The sequence below is a fragment of the Eutrema salsugineum genome, unplaced genomic scaffold, assembly GCF_000478725.1.
Source record: "Eutrema salsugineum unplaced genomic scaffold, Eutsalg1_0 scaffold_14, whole genome shotgun sequence".
In the NCBI taxonomy this organism is placed as follows: domain Eukaryota; kingdom Viridiplantae; phylum Streptophyta; class Magnoliopsida; order Brassicales; family Brassicaceae; genus Eutrema; species Eutrema salsugineum.
The window spans coordinates 5,138,578-5,161,818 of record NW_006256877.1 but is presented as its reverse complement, the minus strand read 5'-3'; the positions used below and the strand labels follow the sequence as shown (position 1 = coordinate 5,161,818).

The 23,241-nt window shown below is 34.3% G+C and overlaps 3 protein-coding genes across 3 annotated transcripts; 1 reads left to right on the top strand and 2 right to left on the bottom strand.

Annotated features, from left to right (window-relative positions):
* Positions 1-211: 211 nt before the first annotated feature.
* LOC18022717 (ubiquitin-conjugating enzyme E2 28) lies at positions 212-1,021 on the top strand. Its single transcript, XM_006405649.2, has 4 exons — positions 212-325; positions 427-534; positions 627-771; positions 996-1,021. The coding sequence occupies exons 1-4, from the start codon at positions 212-214 to the stop codon at positions 1,019-1,021; spliced, it is 393 nt and encodes a 130-aa protein (XP_006405712.2).
* Positions 1,022-2,367: 1,346 nt separating this feature from the next.
* LOC112088394 lies at positions 2,368-4,072 on the bottom strand. The gene is made up of 4 exons (XM_024158663.1): positions 3,810-4,072; positions 3,115-3,750; positions 2,930-3,003; positions 2,368-2,888 (listed from the first exon to the last, which is right to left on the bottom strand). The coding sequence occupies exons 1-4, from the start codon at positions 4,070-4,072 to the stop codon at positions 2,368-2,370; spliced, it is 1,494 nt and encodes a 497-aa protein (XP_024014431.1).
* A 10,150-nt stretch (positions 4,073-14,222) lies between these two features.
* On the bottom strand, positions 14,223-16,832 carry LOC18022715 (stress response protein NST1). The gene is made up of 9 exons (XM_006405647.2): positions 16,698-16,832; positions 16,301-16,399; positions 16,028-16,207; positions 15,819-15,941; positions 15,544-15,615; positions 15,280-15,435; positions 15,053-15,150; positions 14,745-14,958; positions 14,223-14,522 (listed from the first exon to the last, which is right to left on the bottom strand). Exons 1-9 carry the CDS (start codon positions 16,723-16,725, stop codon positions 14,437-14,439), a joined length of 1,056 nt encoding a protein of 351 aa, XP_006405710.2. The 5' UTR covers positions 16,726-16,832; the 3' UTR covers positions 14,223-14,436.
* Positions 16,833-23,241: the final 6,409 nt, after the last annotated feature.

Sequence of the window (23,241 nt, the reverse complement as noted above, 5' to 3'; positions counted from 1 at the left end):
ATCTTTGTATTCTTCGAAATCTCTAAACTTCCCTAAAAATGTCTACTTTGAACATAATCAAGAGGCAGATGAAGGAGCTCGAGATTGCTAACAGCGATCTTTTCAGTGCTTATATTTTCTTTCTATAATTGTGTTTTTCGAAATTCTTAAAAAACAATTTCTTTCTACTAACATGTTTTTTTGACGATTTTATTAGGACCGGTAGATGAAAATGTGTTCCATTGGAAAAGCGATGCTAATAGGGCCGAAGGATTCCCTTTACGAGAACGGCGTTTTCGAACTGACCATGCACATCCCTCTTGACTACCCCTTTAAGCCGCTGAAGGTATGATTAGGCTTTTGGATTGTAGAAATGGTTCTAAAAAAACTATAGTTTTATATTGTAAAACTCTGAAATGATTCTTAATAACACTGATGTTTTTGCAGGTCTCATTCAACACCAAAATCTTCCACCCAAACGTGTGTGAACATGGCAACGTATTTCTACAGATGTTGAAAAACGAGAACTTCTCGCTGATCTACACCATCAACCGAGTAATCGTTTTCACCTACGTTTTCGAAATATTGGTTTATTAATCGTAATGGTCTGTTACTAACTTTGGCTTTTTAAAATTCTTTGAAATTAGATGCTCACGGAAATTCACGCCAAGTTGACTGCACCAGAGATTGGCGATGATGACCACTATGAACAACAGATTGCCAAACTCTATTGGGAAGACAAAGCGGCGTTCGATTTGGTTGCTCGTGCATGGACGGTTGAGCACACTGGGGGTCCTGAAAAAATAACTGCTTTTGTTTATTTAAGTTTATTTAAAGTCGTCTTTTATTGAACTCTGAACACTATGTTTTTTTTTTATGAAACTCTATCTATGTGCTACTATGTGAACAATGTTTTTTATATGTTTATATGTGGTTGTATTAATGGTTTATATTTGGTTGTTGAATTAGTTAATATTTGTATGCTTTTATGAATTGGCTTATGTTGGAAAGAACAGATTTGCACAGGGAAGAGGCGAAGTAAATGAAGAGGAAGTCTTGGGAAGGAATTAATCAAAGGATTCAAGGGTGAAGATATTGAAGCATTCAAGTCTGCAACGAAGAAAAAAGTAATCAAGTGAGAAGAAGAAGAGTAATCAAGGGATTCGATAGTCATTTGCTTGTGTTGTGTCGTTTTGTCAAGTTGGTTTTATGAAAAAAGTTGTATATAATCCAGTATTGTCTTGTTGTAATCAAAATCGATCATCAATGAAAATCATTACAGAAATTCAGAATTTACAAAGTCTTATCTAGTATTTTGGAAACATTTTAACCAAAGAAGTCGGCACCAAAGAAGATATTATGGAAAGAGATTTTAGTGTCTTGTTTTTCTTGAGTAGTTTTCTCAAGTTAATTACATAGATCTATTTTGTATAAAATCTAGTATTGAAAATGTTGTAATAAAACTTGTTCGTAAATGATACGAGTTTGTTTTGTTTGTATACGAATGTGTCCAACACTTAGGAAGCCTATTCTTGTTTCTATATGAATCTGTCCATCACTTAGGAAACCCCCCCCCCCCCTAAAATCAGGATATTATTTCATTAATTGTTTGAAAAGCTTCGTAAAATCAATAACGTCAATATCTTTGCAAAATCTTAATTTTCTGATAAAGCTGACTACATCAATCAATCAGATAGAGAAAGGCCATTTTCCTTCACTTTTTGCCATTAAAATTTATCCAATCAAAAAGAAACATTTCAAAATGTATTCCTAAAACCTTATCAAACAGATAAGATACACTTCTGGAACCAAAAATAAAAGGTTTCACAAATAAGACTTCCACTACCAAAGAGGCCCAAACGGTATTCCTAACATATTTGAAAAACTTCCTAAACTATACCAAAAATTTAGGAATCAGTAAGCCCTCTTAAGCTTTGTTATTCAAGTCTCAAGCCTTATGTTTTGCAAAAACATTGTAAAAGTCTAATAAATCAGAAATAAAGTTTGAACCTTAAGCTTTGTTATTCAACTCTCAAACCTTATGTTTTGCAAAACATTGTAAAAGTCTAATTAATCAGTAATAAATTTTGAATCTGTAATTTCTCTCAGGTTCTTAATCTTTCTTGTTTAACTCTCAAACCTTAAGTTTTGTAAAACATTCTCAAATTTACTGAAATCAAATAATATAGTATAATCTTGTTATAAGAATCTCATCACAACTAGAAAGTTCAAACAAATCAGAACCAAAAGGCCTAAACCCTTTACAAAGTGTTTGAAAATATATATTTAGGAACTCGTTCCTAAAAAGTATGATATATTCCTAAACCAATAAAAGAGCAATCGTCTTGCTAAAAAAGTTGTAATATCTTCCTGTAAAATTGAAAACCTTCATAAAGGTGACCTGCATGTACTCCTGTTGTGTCCTCCTACATTGCAACGGCTACATTTGTGTCCTTGGGATTTTGAACCGGGTACACCAAATTCTCCCACTGATCTCTTTCTCTTTGTCGGAGGTCCCCCACTGGTTTGCTTACAAGTTGGTGGTGCGCATGAACTTACTACTTCAGTATCTGGGAAATCGCAATTTGTCAAATCTCCACATGGGTGTATGCTCTCAGCATATGCTTTAGCCCAGGTTTCCGTCAAGTAAGCCTGATCCACATACTTGTTCGCGTCCTTGTTTGTACGTTTAGCTGCAGCAATAGCGTGGACACAGGGGATTCTGTCGATGTCAAAAACGAGACAAGTGCACTGCTTATTTTGCAGATGAACAATGTACTTCCGAGTCTCGTCCTTTACTTCAAACTCATACCGATCTACTTGGAAAACATCAAGTTTCATTGCAGCATTGTATCTCTCTAACATGATCTTCGCTACGCGTGGTGTGACAAGCTTTTTGTGTTTAAGAGCTTTTTCCCGACGTTCATGAAACCATGTTGTGAGAGTTAACCTAATGGTCTCTCACGAGCCAAGTTTAACATCGAATTCAGAGACTCCACGATGTTGGTTGTCATGATATTGTACCTGTTAGAAGATGCATACAAGCAAGACCACAAGTTATAGAAAAAGACAGAGCAACAATTTAGGATAACATTCCTAAAATCAGTCATATCTGCTTAAAAACATTGTACTTACCTGTTCGAAGGTGCATAACAGCGAGCCCACTTTGCAAAATCGGATTCTTCCAAATATGAAGCTAATTTAGGGCTTCTGTTTCTTATGTCATTGAAGATGCTAATGAACTCATGACGAGTGTAAGCGTCAGCTGCAGCTTCTACAAGAGGTAACAAACCAGTTCTCCCATACTTTGGTGTTATATTCCTCAAAATGTGAATTCTACAAATACCATGATGTGCAAGCGGATAAACCACTGAAAGTGCCTTTGCAATGGACTGAGATATATCTGAAACAAAGACCAAATCAGACGCATCAGGGATCACGGTCTTAAGTCCTCTGAAAAACCAGGTCCACGCATGTTCGTTTTCAGAGTCAACTATCCCAAACGCAAGCGGATACAAAGAATAATCTCCATCCTGTGCACTAGCTCCAAGCAATGTTCCCTTAAATTTCCCCTTAAGAAAAGTACCATCCACAACAATAACTCTTCTCATCAGCTCAAATCCTCTTATCGATTGACCAAAAGCAACAAAGCTGTATTTGAATTTATTTCCATTTGGATCCATCTCAAGATAAACCTTGGATCCAGGGTTTTTCTCATGAACCTTAAACATCCACTTCGAGAGGTTTTGATAGCTATCCTCGGGAGTACCTCTGATCAAATCATGAGCAAACTCTTTAACCCTCCATGCTTGTTTGTATCCAATGTGTACACCATGATCGAGTCTGACTCTTTAACCCTCCATGCTAGTTTGTATCCAATGTGTACACCATGATCAAGTCTGACTTGCTCCATGATTTGTTTCGGGTTAAGACCACACTTCTTCTCTCCATAATTGCTACACATCAGAGTCCCAAGCACCTTGGCAGTTGCTTGCCTATGGTTGGCGTTCCTATGTGTTGAATCATAGTTGTGATCGCTTACATAAGTCCTCACCACAAAGAAATCAGAAGAAGGAAGCTTTGTTGCACGCATCCTCCATGTGCAATTGGGGTCAACGCATTTTACAACCACCCTCGACTTGTTTGACTATGCTGATCTGAATTCAAACTTCCAATCCAATGTCCATTTCCTCATTTGCAGCATCAACTCGTCTTTGTTCTTGAAGTGTTTGTTGACACAAAGATCAACTGATGGATGTGCCATGCCTATAGGAGAAAGGTCAGGAGTAGAACGCAGAGCATCAATTGTAGAACATGTTGAATTGTCGTCTCCATTTACTCCATGAGTTAGCTACACAAAAGAAAGATTTTAAGAACTATTTAGGAATACGTATAACACATTTAGGAAACCATATCTAAATAAAACCAGGAATACTCTTGGACCGTGCAAACACTAACAAAGAGAAATTGATAGCATTACCTGTTGATTTCCTTGATTGAATGAAACAGTAGGTGTAGTTGCAGACATTTGTGTAAGTTGTGTTGAATTTGAAATGCCACTATGAGAAATGGGGAGATTTGGCACAAGCGGTAATGTATCAGCACCAGAAAATCTGTTTGCCGCAGATGATGAATTGTCGTCTCCATTTGCTCCATGAGTTAGCTACACAAAAGAAAGCTTTTAAGAACTATTTAGGAATACGTATAACACATTTAGGAAACCATATCTAAATAAAACCATGATTACTCTTGGACCGTGCAAACACTAACAAAAAAGAAATTGATAGCATTACCTGTTGATTTCTTTGATTGAATGAAACATCCAGATGAGAAACAGTAGGTGTAGTTGCAGACATTTGTGTAAGTTGGGTTGAATTTGAAATGTCACTATGAGAAATGGGAAGATTTGGCACAAGCGGTAATGTATCAGCAACCGATAATCTCTTTGCCGCAGATGTTGAATTGTCGTCTCCATCTGCTCCATGAGTTAGCTACACAAAAGAAAGCTTTAAAGAACTATTTAGGAATACGAATAACATATTTCTGAATCAATTCAGATGATTTACCTGTTGAATTCCATGTGCATAAGAATCTTCAGTCACTGTTACATGTAATGGAATAACTTCAGATGATGTTTTGATTATATTGATGAAACTCCTCAGTTGGCGATCGTTTTTTAGAAAAACAGGTGGACAATTCTGGATTACCAACCTCATCTTCATAGGAGCTTCATAGCTAAGTATAATAACAGTTCTTGAATCGATTCCTAAATTATCATGAACCATCTCAACAAAATCCTTGAATGAATGATGCTCATCAAACTCAAAAATTGTTGATCCTTCATTTGCATCCACTTCAAAATCCCATTCATCCTTCTCATTTTTCTTCCACTCACCGCAAACACAGAAAACTTCAACCATTTTTGTTTCAAAATAGAGCCTATCAAAGAAAGAAAAAAAAGCAGGATTCAGTTCATTTATCGAATTAGGAATGTCTTCCTAAATATAAAAATGAGCTCTCTTCCGAACAATCATTCTAAGCATTTTCTCCCAACACAAATTCTAACCATTTTGCAACGCTAAACTAAAAGATATCCTTTAATCCAAAAAAACGGCAGTTGTCGAACAGCTATAATGATAAATGAATCGATGAAAGATGTGAGTCGTTGCTGTAGATGTGAATGCTAGATGTGAATCTACGTACCTGATATACTCGCCGTTGAGCTTAATTGGATTTGATGATAGATGCGAATCGACGATGTGAATCGACGATGAAATGCGGATAAGGGATCTCTCAATCGACGGTAAGCTGAAATCGATTCCTTCGCTGAAATCGATTCCTTCGCTGGAATCGATTCCTTCGCTGAAATCGATTCCTTCACTGATCACCAGAATCTGTGATTCTCTTCACCGGAATCCAGATCGGGTGAAATGAAATCTTTCTTTTTTGGGGCAATTTTCTTCACCGGAATTATCGCGAATCTAATTTAATAACTTTAATGAAGGCTATTTGGGTCCCCTTCCCAAATGGGGGCTATTCCAAAGAACCTTAAGTTTCTTAGGACTTTTTCATTCAATTTCTCTTTAGTTTTTTTTTTTAAAGATTATTTTAACACTTAATATTTCTTTTTAATTCAATTTCAAAGGGATGATCTAATCTAAACATCAAGGGAAAAACATATTTCTGTTTAATTGGCCTAAAGTTGTCAGTTACAAAAACTGATCATAAAACACATTCATGATCCTGCTCATGAGCTTTCATGAGAGTCTAAACCCATAATAAAGATCATGGTGTTTCCATGTGGGATCTGTTCTTTCTTAGTAAGGCTTAAACTTACGAGCAGCTCAAAGTTGTGAAATCGGAGACAGAGAATATTACACAACTATTCGATGTAGGAGCACATGAGGAAGCTAGTGCAAGACTACTCCCCATATCAGGCCAAGGCAGTCCAATGCGTTCATGCGTAATACTCATCGTAGATATAAATTTTCTTCTTCTTATCACGTTCGGATTTTTTTACCGAACGAAGATCATCTAAATGATAAGGAGAAGAAAATCTACATTTACGACGGGATTTACTCAGGTTTAAAATTGCGGAAAAAAATGGTTTTGATGGAGTTTTACTTGGGTTGGTGATGAAATCAAAGATGAAATGTGTTATTTTACATGAGAACGAGCTGGGCTTATATAGGCTCAAAATACAATGGTTCTAAGGTCTATAACAAGAAAAAAAATCGTAAAGGTAAAGAATCGTTGACCAATGGAATGAAAATTTGTCCAAATAAGGAAAGTAGTTGTTAGCTTTGTATCTGGAAGTGGTGTGACCTTGGAAACGACTCGATGCATTGAGGATGTATTGGGCTGAACGTGCTTCGGCCAAGAATTTGAAATGGATCTCGGCCATATCTCATATTGCGCTGCTAATGAGTTGTTGTTTCTCGTACATTCATTGCTCAAAGGGTGATTGGTTCAAGTTTCTTTATTGACTAAATGTGGTTTCTTCTCATTGTTCGTTCCCGATTCCAACCATATTTTTCTAAAAGAGCTTATTATTAGCAACAACTGAAGTGGATCATATATGAGTTTCTTGTTACATTTCAATTCGAGAATAGCTTACGTACAAATAGCTTCTTAAATCTTGAGATCATCAAGAACCTTAATAGAGAGAGGTATACTAAAATCGAAGACAAGTTGTATTATACCAAAAATCTAAGAAAACTAAAAACGAAGAAGAGGTAACAACTATTTGAACAGATCTGAGACGTTTATGGGTGGGTTTATCCAGACATCATAGCTGTTGTAGATTCTTTGGGTATACACCGAGTGGCCCGAGTCCCTATACGTAGCCAATGTAGATTTTGAGTTTAAGTAAAACGTTAATCCACCCAACCTGAACCTTTTAACATTAGTCCACTTTTGATTTCTGAGATCTAGTTTAAGATATTTCGGTTCTTTCGAGGTAGTCGTACGTGTTGATGTATATAAGAAAGATGTCTCCTTGGTACTCACTCAGTCAGAAAGCTTCTTCTGGTTCTAAGAGATTTAGGAGGCCGCCGAGAAAGAACATCCCAAGAATTCGTAGAGAGAATGAACATTCCTAAGCAACCTGTGTTGGTGAGACAATAGAAGACCCCATTGGAGAAAACAACATGTTCGAAATCTCCATCTTGTAAAAACAACTGATGTGAGAACACCAAACTAGTGCACACTTTAGTATCAAGAAAATATTTTTTGATAGTGACAGATCCCTCCCAAGAGTACGCAGCTAGAGAATATTACACAGCTATTCGATGTAGGAGCACATGAGAAAGCTATTGCATGAGAACGGCACATATCATGCGCCCAAGGTAGTCCAATGTGTTCATTAGTAAACGGATTGAAAAAATGTTTTCGGTCCAAGTGAAATTGGACATGATTAACCAACTGTCTTGAGAATAACGTGCCAACCGCCTAACTCTGGGGACTTACAAATATGTGTTTTGTTGAGTGATGGATCGTAAAGCTTGGATTCTTCTTCGCGTGATGAAGAGGAGGGCATAATCCATGGTGTTGGATCTTTAACTCGAACGGAAACACAAGCATCTTGCCATGTTTTGCAAACTGCGGAAGCACAAATGTTGTCTTTCAAACACAGACGCTGCATTATCACAAACATGAGATCAAAGGGAAGGTGGTCAGACCAAGTTGGGTTGTTTGTCTTTGCCTCCATACACTTCTTCTTCTTGTTCATTATCGTTGAGCTTGTATAAACCATGGCTATAGATTACAATCTTTTTCTCCTTTGTTTAATATTTAGATAATATGTAGTTACTGCATGGTTAGGTCTGTGATTAGGGTTTTGGAGAAAGACAGTTAGGGTTTTACATATATATATATATATAGTGAACTTCCTGTGTAAGAAAAGGATTTCTCAATTTCCTTTTTTTCGGGATTTAAGAGAGAAGGGTTTGGATAAAATTCGTAAAATAAAGTATTCAAAGTCAGCAACCACCAAAAGATAAATATACAAACCTCTGATTTGGGAATTAAGCGGCTAAAAAGAGGAAGATGTCTCATGGCCTCCTCCATTTTTGTCTACATTATTGTCGGTTGCCAGATGGCATTATTCTAAACTGCCTGGCTCGAGTGTCAAGATTGGACCAGGCGGCCTTTTCTGTTGTCTCCAAGAGTTATCGCTCTCTAGTGGCACTACATCCCTTCCATGGGATTCCCTCGAGCTAACGCGGCTGTTAATTAGCGTCCTAAACTGGAAGAGACAGACATCGAGTGGTCTAAATGTCTAATGCTGCCATGACCGTTGATCCTTTCTTGGATCGTTCCAAGGTCGTGTTTTCTACCCCTGTCACTCTCTGAACTCGCCTCATCATCCTAGTGTAACTCTTGTTGTACTATTAAATAAGATGTTTGAGCTTAAAAAAAATATTCAAACCCTTAACTAAATTACTATTTAATATATACAGTATATTTATTTTTTGGTTATCATTTCCATCTTTAGTTATTTTCAACCGACAATATATAACCCTACAAAATATCCCAAATCCGATCAAATCAATTTCCAATCATGTTAATGCAGAGCAATTAAAATTACCCTACCCCTCAAGCAAAACATGGTTCCTTTTTTGTCTCTGTGTGTGTCACAAAGATGAGCATCACAAGAAACAGAGGAATGTGAAAAGCAGAGGTTTTAGGTTTGATTATACCAATCGTTTCGAACCTGTAAAAGATACAAGTAGGTTTGGTTAATGACATTGGATCAAAAAGATTGGTAATTAATGGAGTTGCATTCATGATTCATGTTTGAAGGTCTTTTTGTTTTTTCTCTGGAGTTGAGTCAACAAATCAATAGGTTTAAGTACTCATTATCAAAGTGTCAATTGCTCATTCAATTTGAGTGACTGATCATTTGATTTCAAAATGAAAGCCAAAAAGGTAGCTAGGTGAGTTATTTAAACAAATGGGAGGCCATCAGATCTATAAATAGCTATGAACTATGAAGTTCCTAAGATTTTGAGTGTTAGTCTAACAATATCATGATTATAACATATATATTATATGAATATCAGGTTTGGCAACTGAGTATGTAGCTTTAAGGTCTCTTTATTTGAGTAAACACATTCAATAAATTTAGTTACTCATTATCCAAGTTGGCCTTATTGGCATTTTTAGAATGAAACCAAAACGGTGAAAATAGTATCAACAAGTGGTCATTAAGAACCTAAGTAAATAGGTTGTCAATAAATAATAAAACAATAAACAAAGAGGTTTAAACCAAAACACATTGTACAAATATCCAAGAAAAGCAGAAACAAAGTAAATACGAATAATGAAATTCACTAAGATGTGAACAAGTATGAGACATTTATGGGTGGTTTTATCCAGATATTATACCCGGTACATTGATGCACTTTGTGGGTATGCACTAAGTCCCTCTTCATTGTCAAAGTAGACACGAAGCTTAAGTAAAACGTTAAACCTCCCCACATTTTCTCATCCTCCCACTTCCGCTTTGTAAGATTTAGTTTAAGACATCTCGGTTGTTGGAGTTCATTCATGTCCGTATATATAAGGAAGATATCGCCATGATACTCAGTCATAAACCGATAGTATTTTCCAGGAATTTTAGGAGGCGGCCGACGAAGAAGATCCCAAGAATTCGTAGAGAGATCAAGCATCCCTAACCAACCTCTTCTGGCTAGTAAATAGAAGACTCCATTGGAGAAAACAACATGTTCGAAACCTCCATATATCCAAGGCAAACGATGCGGGAACTTGAAAGAAGTGCACACTTCAGTAGCAAGACAGTATGTTTTGATGGTGATGGATCCCTCGGTGAAATCGGAGACAGAGAATATTACACAACTGTTCGACGTAGGAGCACATGAGGAAGCTAGTGCAAGACTACTCCCCATATCAGGCCAAGGCAGTCCAATGCGTTCATGCGTAAACGGATTTAAAAAGAAGGTATCTCTGAGATTGCTATGGCGCACAAGTAACCAACCGTCTGTAGAACAATGAATGTGTGAACTGCGTAACACAGGGGATGACTTACAAATATGTGTTTTATTGAGTGATGGATCGTATAGCTCGTATTCTTCTCTACAAGGGGAACGCATAAGCAATGGTGTTGGGTACTCCTTAACACGAACGGAAACACAAGCTTCTTGCCATGTTTTGCAAACAATGGAAGCACGAATGTTGTCTTTCAAACACAGGCGCTCCAAAATTAGTAAAGTGAGATCAAAAGGAAGGTCGGAATAAGTTTGGTTATTTGCCTCTGTACACTTCTTCTTCATCATCATGGACAATTTTGAAACCCATGGATAGAGTCTTAAACATTGTATATATATATTGCGAGCTTCCTTTGTCGATTAAATAAAGGAAAGAAACCGAGTTTCCTTTTATTTTGGTGGTGGTAGAGATCCGGAAGATTTCATAATTTCCTTTTTTGTGGGATTTAATTTCATAAATTCCATCTAATTTAGTTTTCTTTTAAGATTATTTTAACACTTGATATTTCTTTTTAATTCAACTAGATTTTGCATCCACGCTACGCGTGGGTATTTTGTTGGTAAAAAATTATATATAATTAATTATATTTATTATGATATAAATTTTTTATATTAGTATTTTGATAATATATTAAAAATATTATGATGTTAATATAATAATTTTAATGTAAATTGTGATATTTTAACGATTTTGTTTTGAATCTATACATGTCATATTTTAAAAATGTGTTATTTTATCAAACACTTATAAATTAATATATTCAAACTAACTAAATTTTTTACAAATTAATCAAATGCTACTTTGTAAATATAGTATTGACATAATATTATACACTTACTTCTTTAAATTAAGAAGAAAAAATGGTTTTTTATCATTTTTATTTTTATTTTAATTATATGTGTTATTTAAAAAAATTTAATTTGTTTTTTCTGCTCTTGTTTCACCAATACAAAAATTTTATTTTGATTTATTAATATGAAAAGAAACTAATAAATATAACATTTACTTTGAGATTAATAACAACTTTATTTTTGAAACCAAAATAATAGTTGAATATGATATGAATAAAATCACACAAAATATGTGAATTAAATATAATTTTGTCAATTGGTTGTGTTAAATTTTAAATAATTTTTTAATGATTATACATCATCTCTTCTAATAAAAATGAAATTTTTTTATCATGTTCATTTTTATTCTTGTTATATATGTTTTTTCAATCTTATTTATATATTTTAATGATTTTTGTATTATATTCAGTTTCATTATATTCATTCTCACTTTTTCTAATTATAATTAAGTAGGAAAATCGGTACAATTTAATACATACAAATATAGAAAAATTAATAACAAAGTGAAAAACTAAAAACTAAAACTTTCTATTAATCTATTGCAATTCCAAATCGAATATACAAAATGTATTTTTTTATTATTTTTGCATAATATATTACATGAGGTTATGTGAAATATGTTTTGCATATGTAACAAAAATTTAGATGAATATAAATCATAGTTATTAGTTATTTAAAATTTTACGTGAAATTTTTTAAAATCAAATAACTTAATCTTTTATAAGTAGGATATATTTTTATTATAGACAAAAAATTAAATTTGTAACTTAAACAGTGATATTGAAGATTTTAATATCAGGTTGTTTTTTGTTAATAGAAATTTCTTTAGTTTTTAATTATATTCTTAACAATAATATTAGAATTAAGAAACTTTTTTTTTCATTTAAAATTTTGATATATACGAATAAAATTGAATTTTTAAATGTTGATGTGGATGTTTTGAGAATAATATAACTTTAACTGTTATTAATAATAGAAAAATTTGTTAACAATATTATTTTAAATTTTTTTCTATAAATATATTTTTTGTTAACAATATAATTTTAAAATGTGGAATTTTTTAAATTTTAAATATTGATGTGGACCAATAAAATTAAAATTTTAAATCCTATGTGGACATTTTTAGAGACATATAACTTTAACTTTTATTAGTAATAGATTTAGAAATCAAAGCTGGAATATCCCACACGAGGCCCGTTGCGGTAAGTGATATTAGTCTTTCCACTTGTTTTGAAACTTACCTAATGTATTCGGACATTGCTTGGTCAGCTAATTGTTACTTTTGTAGTTCAGGTTGGGTTGTTAAAATCTCGTTAGATGCAATGTTATTCCAAAATTTTTTTTCGGATACCTCAGTCTCCTTCGCCTTAATGACGGAACCTTTTACTCTATTTTCAGTGCTTCATTTTTTAAAAGTGTCGAATATCAATCACTTTACATGTTTCTCAGATTGCTTGAAATTTATCATTCTTCTCAAATTCGATGATTAACTTTAGAGATTTGATGGTCTCTTTTGGAATATTAAAGCAGCTTGTAGTGGTTTTGTTTATATATCCATTCATCATATTCTTTGTAATTTAGCAAATATTTAAACAGATAGTTTAATCAAATTTGTTATTTTACGTTGTAATAACTCATTCTTTAGTGCAACCTAACTCTATATTTTTGTTTTTTTTTTAATTAAAATGGTTGCACACAAAGGAAAAAAAACTTAAATTTTATTATAGTATGTGACAAAAATTTGATTGCTAATGTAAGAGCCCCTAAATATATGTGCATACATCTAATTTCAATTCAAGATTTTCCTATTTTCCTACTTTAATATTGAAAATAATATACCTTTAAATGTAAACAATTTTTTCTTATATTGTTTTGTATTAACAATGTAATTTTATAATTTAGAATTTTTTTTAATTTTAGTTATTGATGTAAACTAATAAAATTAACCTTTTAAATCTTATGTGGATGTCATTAGATGCATATAGCTTCAACTTTTATTTTTCTATAAATATAATTTTTTGTTAACAATAGAATTTAAAAAAAAATTAATTATAAATATTGATGTGGACCAATAGAATTGAACTTTTAAACTCTATGTGGATATTCTTAGAGGCATATAGCTTTAACTTTTCTTAGTAATAGGATTTAGAAGCCTCCTTGTTTTGAGGTTTACCGAATGTATTCAGATGCTGCTTGGTCAGCTAATTGTTATCTTTGTGGTTTACTTGACATGTTTTTCGGATTGCTTGAAATTTATCATTCTTCTCAAATTTGGTGGCCAAGCTTTAGAGATTTTACGGTCTTTTTTTCAATATTAAATTTAACTCTATTTTTGTTTTATATGGTTGCACACACAGAAATTTTTTTTTCAAAATTGTTATATGTGACAAAAAGTTTGGATGCTAATGTAAGAGTCTCTAAATATGTGTGTATACATCTAATTTAAATTTAAAATTTCTTAATTTAATATTTTTATTTTAGTTTTTATTATTAATATAAAATTATACATATAATTTCTTTATCTTTAATAATTTTTTTTAAACAATAAAATTATTTGGAAACGTTCTAATTTTCAATATTGAGGTGAACCAATAAAAATTTATACAAAATTTCTTTTAATATAAAATTATACATATAATTTCTTTATTTTCAATATTTTTTTTAAACAATAATAGAATTTGGAAACGTTCTAATTTTCAATGTTGAGGTGAACCAATAAAAATTTATACAAAATTTCTTTATTCAGCAATAATATTAGAATTTGTAAACTTTCTTAATTTCTTTATTTAACAATAATATTAGAAATTGTAAACTTTCTAAAATTGATGTGGACCAATAGAATTGCATTTTAAAATCCATTTAAAATCCTATGTAGACGTCTTGAGAAGCATATAGCTTCAACTTTTATTAGTATGAGATTTCAAAAGGATGATCTAATCTAAACATAAGGGAAAAACACATTTCTGTTTAATTGGCCTAAAATTGTCAGTTACAAAAACTGATCATAAAACACATTCATGATCCTGCTCATCAGCTTTCATGAGAGTCTAAACCCATAATAAAGCTCATGGTGTTTCCATGTGGGATCTGTTCTTTCTTAGTAAGGCTTAAACTTACGAGCAGCTCTAAGTTGTTGTATCCTCTTCTTGTCTTGCTCGAACTTACTCTGAAGCTCCAAGAGTTCTATCAACCAACAAGATAACACAAACCAAGAAACAATCATCAGAATCAGAATATTATACCCAAAAAATAAAACTCTGTTTTGGTCCGGACCCGTTTCCTAAAACTCAACAAGAAAACACAAACCAAACCGGCAAAAGAACATGCTCAGGACTACTTGTGGCATCACAGGTTATAAAGTTTGAAGCTTTGAATATATATATAAAAAAAAAAGACAAAGCTTACCATTGCGTTGTGCTTCTCGCCTTTGGAAACGGTAGAAACCATGAGCGACGGTCTCACTCTGTTTCTTCTTAGCAATCTTATTCTCCAAAGCAGCTTGAGAAACAGATCCAACGGCTGTTCCAGATTCGAACTCTGTTGACTTTTTCCTTCCTTTGTGATGCACGACCACAGTCCATCCACCTTCTGCAGCTTTAGCTTCTCGGTCTTGTTTCTCCTGTTCAATACATATGACAAACGGACTGGTAAAAAACGCTGTAACCCCTAAACAATAAACATTAATGCTTTAAAATGTAGGAAAGATAAAGAACCTGTTCAAGGCGTTCTTCGTGAGTAGTCATGAAGTCATCGATTCTCTTTTGCAGCTCGTCTAAACTGGGTCTACTCTCATAGTAATCACTAACCCACTCTGCAATTTCACAGAGAACTTATCAAACTTATGGCAGAAACAGATTCAATGGAACGAATAATGGCTATCTAGTCATAGGCAGCTAATAATGGAACTAACGACAATTATTTATGTATTGTGCATACATACTTTTCATTCCTCTGGAGCAATCCTCATCGCCTGAAGAAATTTGATAAACATCCTCCTCCTGCTCTCCAATTTCGTTCATCTTTTCTGAAGACTTTTCATTCTGTTTTGTAGAGGTCGAATTCAACTTCTTTTTCTTGTTTGATTTCTTGGACTTGCCTAGAGAAAACGCGTTGCTCTGTTATACATGGTGGCCAAACAAACAGTGACCGCACCAAAACTACAAAATCTATCACGTAATTCACAGGAGGAAAGCTTTGAACTTACGGTTTCTTATTTCAGTTCCATTATCAGCAATGCCAGCATTCACAGCTTCACTGAAACTTTTGTCTTTATCAACTGACAAACATTGAGAAGAGTCACGACAACCTCGGATTAACACCATATGACAGATTTCGAATGATAGTAAAGTTCACATACTGCTAAAAGAACATATCATATATTCATATGACAACATGAAACTAGCTAAAGTTCCTAGTGCAGACCAACACAAATGAAAAATGAACGCAACATATAACTAATCTGGTAATGAACTCACACACCTTCTTGTCTCAGATGATCATCGTCATCATCAACATGGCCACTAGATTTATCCTCGGCCTTCTTTTTATTCTTCGTCTTGTTCAACTTCCGCTTCTTTCCTTTGATTTTCTCATTTGAATTAGCTATAACAAGAACCCAAGGATACTACTCAACACCAGAATCTAATAGCATGAATTCTCGAATCTGCCCAAAAAAAAAAAATGTTCACCTTCCGGCGTAATTTGAGAATGGTCAACTATTTCAACGTTGCCTGCTTTAGCTTTCCTCTTCTTCTGCAGCTTACCATCAACTGGAGAGCTATTTGTTTCCTCTGACTTCCTTTTACTCTTCTGTATCTTCTTCTTCTTCAATTCGACCTTCTTTCCTTTGGTTTTCTCACTTAAAATAGCTGGAAGGAAACAAAATCAAAAGATACTAAACTCAATAACAGAAAACATCTTATAACACATACTGAATCAATCCACCAAACCAAAACTCTGACCTTGGAGCGTAGCCTGAGCCTCGCTTGAGTCAACATTGCTCACTTTCTCTTTCTTCTTCTTCTGCATTTTTCCAACTCTCTTTCTATCAACCACTTCAGCTGAAACAAGGATTAACAAACAAAAAAGGAGCTTCAATTAAGCGAAAATGCGAACTTCAATCCATAAAAAAAGATTGAAACTTTAGCAATTGAAGGTATGTTCCAAATCGAATCAAGTATACACAACAGAGCGTATAAACAATAGCTGGTGTGCCTCAATTCGCAGGTTTAGCAATGGAATCTCACTAATTAATTAAGAAATTGAACAGAAAATCCACTGGCGAAATTAGGCAGAATTGTAATGACAGAATCGGAATCAGAGAGGAAAAGAAAGAAAACGCGGCGAAACTTGACTTACCCTCGTGTAGATTTCTCGTCTCCTTCATCTTATGAGTCTGTCGTGAGAACCAGAAACTCTGTCGGCGACTATCGGCGTCGACGCTCTCGGAAAAAAAAGAATTAGGAATTTGTCAGGCAACGACGATGTTGATTAGGGTTTTTGAGTTTTTTCGAGTGAAGCAATTACAGGGGTACGGTCGTAAATATTAGCAAGATGAGAGGTTATATTCGTATTTCTCGTACACAAGAACGTTTCCGGTATATGCAATACAATCGATCCGGTTTGGTATTTAATTTCGGCTGGTTTACTTAACTACACAATCTATTTGATGTGAAAGTTCAGATTATCATCTTTCTAAAGAACTACGAACTGTGTTTTCTTCATCAGAAAATAAGCTAGAACAGATTCATGACTAATACTGATCGTAAATAGCAGCAACCAGAGCCGTGCCTAGAGTTGTGGAGATCCTAAACGGTATACAAAAAATTTACTTTCACTAAAATAATAACCATCGTTATCCCAACTTAATACAAAACTACACTAAAAATTTAATGTAAATTTTAGGTTAAAAAATAAATGAGTGCAAGTTTAATGTCTTGTTGTCAAGAAAAGTTTAACGTATTAATGGCAAAATAGCTATGAATATGATATGTGCGAAGAAGATCAATGAATTATTTATTTTATTTTTACAATATCTTCATTTTTAATAATAATTTCTATTTTTTATAAAACCACTAAAAAATATTATATTTATATATTTGACTCTAATATTATTATAATCACAAAAATTTAAGTATAATTATATTAAAAAAAAGGCACTTAGGCCAAAGTTTTTAATTTGTATACATAGGCACGATTCCGACAGCAACAAGGGAGGATATATCCTGTATATGCGTAATTTTCATAAAAATTTGAGCTGGTTACTTAAGAATAACCTTTCATTTTCTCTGTTCACTGTTTCTAAAGAACTATACATACTGTATTCTCTTCATCAAAAACACTACACACACGCTTGAAACACTAAAATAAAATTTAAAAAATTATGTTTTATAAAACGAATGTGTAAAAAGTTGCCATAAAAGCACAAATGGATAAAAAAAATAAAAATCTTAAAGAGCTACGTATTCTAATAGAACGTTTAGCTAATAGCTACAATATCTAAAATCTTCAGCTCTTAATTCCTCTATTAATTCGGGATTTTTTGTGGGGCAGAGAGAAGAAGTTGCACTGATCAACATTACAAGAAAACACCAATTTAGCAACAGCAGAAAATATCAGAAAACAACAGTCGTAACTCAACCTGTTACGTCGGATTAGCAACTGAAAAGAACAGTCGCTAATTCCAACAGTCATAAAATAGTCGCTCATTTTCGACTGAATTATGACTAAGCTGTGTGATATACATTGCCGTAAATTAGTCGTAATATAGTCGGCAAATATAGCAATTATTTTACGAGTACATATGACTACATATGTGACTCTACGACTATCATGCAGTAGTATTAATAATATATGAATAGTAGCTAATTAGTCGTTAAATATAACAACCAAGTTACGACTGTTTTGTGTGCCATTTACCTATAAATTAGTGACTTACCGTCTGATGTCGAGAAATGAATAGTAATTTGTTGCTATTTTACGACTGATTCGTTTCTGATCTGTGACCATTTTCCGAGTAATTTATGACTGTCTTGCGACTATTTTGAGCATCATATATTCAATTTGGTATTGCTATTTAGAAACCTCCAATTTGAAACCCTGATTACAAACATGCTATAAAAAAGGCTTTTTTGAATTCTAAAATCATGATGAATATTCAAAAAGCAAAAGGACAAATAATTTACATAAAAGTCAATACAACCATACAAACAAAAAAATCTCAAATGGTTACAATATACAACCATTATAGAGAAGTACAAAATGAGAAGAGACCTACTCTTCTAAGGTATGAAACAGTTCTACGGTTCTAAAAAATGGTGAGAAGAGACCTACTCTTCTAAGGTGGTATTTGAGGTTTGAGTTACATTAGTTTTCGGATCAGCAGGTGTTGGAGTGGTAGACTTTGCAGCAGGAGTGGTCGATAGAGGAGTTTGACTAGCCAAAAAATCATTGAATCATGGATCAGTTTGAGTCAAGTACCTTTCAACCATCGTGAGCTTCTCGAGCTTGGCTTCTTGCACAGTTGAAGCTTTGGCAAACTCTGCTTCACGCCTTGCATTCTCAGCCGCTTGTAGCTCTATTTGGTGTTGAGGTTGTTGAAGCTGTGCCTGCAGAGTGTTGTAAGATATATGCATGGCTTCCTGGGTACTTCCTCTTGCCATTTACATACAAGTTAGAGAGGCTACCAGCTCCATACGGTACTCCTCTTTTACTCATAATAGTGGACTGCGAATACAAAAAAAGAGTCAGACATATGATTCTTTAACTCAAACTATGTTAGAATCAAAGGAGAAGAAAAAAAAAACCAAATAAGAAAATAGAATCGTACCTGTAGAAACAAGTCATTCTCCTCTTATATAGTTAGCCCTCGATGAGGTGATGTACCCTCGGGATTCTCTGAGTTTTCAGTCCTGATGGCAGACAACTTGGCTTCCAAGTTTTTCTGGTAAGTCTCAGCCACTCTCTTTGCCTTTCCATCCACATAACTCCCATCCTTTATGTATGAGTCTTGATGAAAACTTCACCAAGACCCACCGGTCTACCTAATTCCTCTTCCTGAAATGATAAACCAAAATATGTCAATGGGAAGTTATTAATCATATTCCTACGACTCTAACACTTCATGAATAATAAAAGAAGAGAAAGTTACCACTTCTTGCTGGATTTTCAGATAGGATTTCTGACCTGAGTAGTGAAAGTGAGGAACAAGACCACCACGTTCAAATAACCGAGCAGTTGAAGTGGTTGAACTCTTTTCTTTGGCTTCTTCTGTGTCCCAATGTGCAGACATTTGTTCCCAGAGTATCGCCGATCCAGTTAGGTTGCACTCTTGATGTCCTTACGGTGCGGACCATATCCTTCATCCGACTTTTGCAAATACTCTCAAACTTGGCTTGAACCACACCAGTGATCAAGGGGTCCCAGGTGTGGGTTTTCTACAATAGCAAGATACAAAGAGATGATGTTAGAATAATACATAGTTACAAACACAATAACAAACACATATAAATGAAAAAAGAGGATCTTACCGCGAATTCTACGAAGTAACGCTCTTGTCTGTCATGAGGCACACGAGTCCAGCTGTAGAAAGGGCCATCAAACTTGTTGGTGAAGACCTTGGTGATCTCCCGGGTAAGTGAGGACCTGTCACGACCAAACCTACATACAAAGAAAACAAAGGAAGAAGTCATTGAGATCATCATTTGAAGAAGGAAACAAATCAAGCTAGAGGAAGTAGACTTACCACGTTGTACCCGGTTTCTCTATGGGAGACAATACTGTAGTATTAGCCTCTCTCCCAGGCTTCGTGAGCAAGGCATTAAGAATCCTTAGCTGGTCTTCAGAGAGATTGACATCATTGTCTTCTTCTTCTGAAGGATCTCGAAATGCAGCTTCTTCACCGTCATAATAAGCTTGTTGAGAGTGTGGAGAATTACCTCCTTCTTGGGATAATGGAGAGGCTCGGTTTTGAGAGAAATAAGAAGCTACAGAAGCGATTGAGGTGATGATGAATGCTGCCGATTGGGTTGCTCTTAGAACCGGTCAGGGGCGGATCAAAAAAAAAAGATTAGTTGGGGGCATAGTTTTATAAAAAGAAAAAAAAATTTTAATTGGGGGTAATATTTTCTTTTTTACCACAAAATTAAAAATATTTTACTTAAAGTTACCTAAATTATTTTAAAAAATTAAAAAACAGTAAGGGGCACATGACCCCGTTCCGGCTTCACTATCTCCGCCCCTGGAACCAGTGTTGAGAAGATGGAGATAATCGAATTTGAGATTGTTTTGGCCTTCTAGGTTGAGGCGGTGGTTGCGACTCAGGGACTCCTTGTTGCGAGCTCTGGAAGAGCTCCATCGGCGGTGGATAGTCTCGGACATGTGTCGGCGCGTAGGTTGGGACCAGCGGTGGTGGAGATGTTCATACCGACTGGGTAAGGGAGTAACAGCTGCTCCTCCTCGTGCTCCTCCGCGTCTCTTCCTTCCACGACCACCCATCAGATTCTAGGAGAGGCTTAAGAATGCTCGTTGGGAATTTTGGGATGGGATTCGAAGATTAGGGATTTAAGGTTTGAGGAGAAGCAAATCGATCGATTAGAACTGAAAATTAGGGATTATCAATCGATTTAGAAGGGTCGAAATCAGATCGAAAAAGGATCAATTCGAAGGGAGATTTGGGGGTTTCGGGAATTAGGGTTCGTTGAATAGAAGACTGATTTGGGGATTTCTCGCGATTAAGGGTTAATCGGGTTTGTTAAGTGGGCTTGGTTTAATTATTGGGCCTGTTAATGGGATTAGAGGTGGGCTTAATTGGCGGGTTAAATTTTGGACCTTTAGTAGTATATCAGTCGCAAATCAGTCGGTAAAACACAATTTATCTTACAATACAACAATTTTATTCAGCAATTGTAATCATAAACATATACAGATTAGTAAGGATTCTCTTCATCTTATGATGATGATGATAAATTACACATAAATTCATCTTCTGGTTCTGCATCTCCGACATCAAAATCGAGATTTATTGGGTTTACTCTGTGTACTCAATTTTCAACAACGATATCTTCAATTGTGGTCAGCATAACAGCATCATCACTCTCTTGTTGCAAGAGAGTTGGTTCTTTGTCTTCATAATGTCCTGAAATATTCCCTCTTGGATTCACTTTTAAGACGTTTAGCCACAACTGCTTTGTTTTTTTTTCGGTATGGATATGGAATATAACAAACTTGTATAAACAATTATGGGAGGCTGTGGAATACAAATATGAATACAAAAATGAATACATCATCATTATATTTATTGAGTTAGATATTAATTTATATATTTATATATCATGCGTACCTAGAATACATGGTTCGTATTTGTTGTACTTTCTTGATGAAAGAACGTCAACGACACCACCATTGCTCCTTCAAGTGCTTCTACCAATTACAGGGTCATACCATTCACACTTGAAAAGTGTGATTTTCAAATTTGTCATCCCCTCATACTCGAGTTGTATGATATCAGTTAAGATCCCGTAACAATCAGCTTCATCAGATGCATCAGTGTAGTTTTCTCCTTTAACACACACTCCAAAGTTACATGTCTTCCGTCCTATGCCATGGTTCTGTGTATGAAACAAATATCCTCTTGTAAAGTAAATAGGCCAGGTTTTGGCTTTATTGACTGGTCCGTAAACTATATCCTGAACTCAAATAGGAAAAGAATTTGTGGCGTTCCAGTAAGTAACATGCACATATAAATATATGTATACATTAGTAATATGTTGATGGAAAATGTACATACTTAGTAAACATATAGAATACATACATAATTTTTCACCCATGAAGGATATTCGTCAGCTTTTTTTGCAGCGACTTCTTTATCAGAGAGTTATGGATATTTTTGTGCAAATATAATCATCAAACATCCTGTACAACACAAACATATATTATCTTTTTTCTGAAAGCCATATTTTGATACTAGAAATGACACTAGATTATACATCTGAAAAGGATGAAATTCGATATACCTCTTAAAGGGTTGAAAGTAATCGCAATTTTCGGAAAACATATGCATGTGCAATTTTGTGATCTTTTTCTGAAAGCCATATTTCATACATTTGCCCATTTGGCCGACCTACATGAGTAAATATATCAGGAACTCGGGGGACATCATATATAGGGACTTCACCTTCGTCAAATCTTGTTAATCTGTCCTAATATTTAATAATAAATATGAATTCACATATTAATGTAAAATTACATGTTGGCCAATATTGACATGAATATGAATTCACACATTTGGATTTTACCTTGATTTCGTTTGTATATGATCGGAAGAGTAGTGCTCCGTAAAATAAGCAATCTCGTCATTGATATATGATTCAACAATTGATCATGATGCATATCTTTTGTTCTTTGCTTTTGCTTTCAGTTTTTTGAAAAACCTTTCAAAAGGATACATCCACCTATACTGCACATGGCCTCCTAAATCCTAATTCAGCTTCATAAGGAAGATGTATAGGCAAGTGATCCATTACATCTACAAATGATGGTGGAAAAATCTTCTCCAAATTGCATAAAATTAAGACTATGTTTTGTTTTAGGATTTGGACCCTGTTTTTTTGCAAAGTTCTTGAACATAAGTCACAAAAGAATCCTCCAACACCTATATATATTAAAGTTCAATTAAAAATAAATTACTATAATCAGAACTTTTACATGTACCATTAAATAGACTACAAAGTACCTGATAATGCTAGGTGGCCGTTACGGTCCAAGAGTTCTGTAAAAATAAATGGAAGTAGTCATTCCATAAAAACATGGCTATCATGACTTTTCATGCCAGAAAGCTTTCCTTTTTCTATATCAACACAAGCAGCTAAGTCTGACGCATAACCATTTGGGAATTGTACCACTT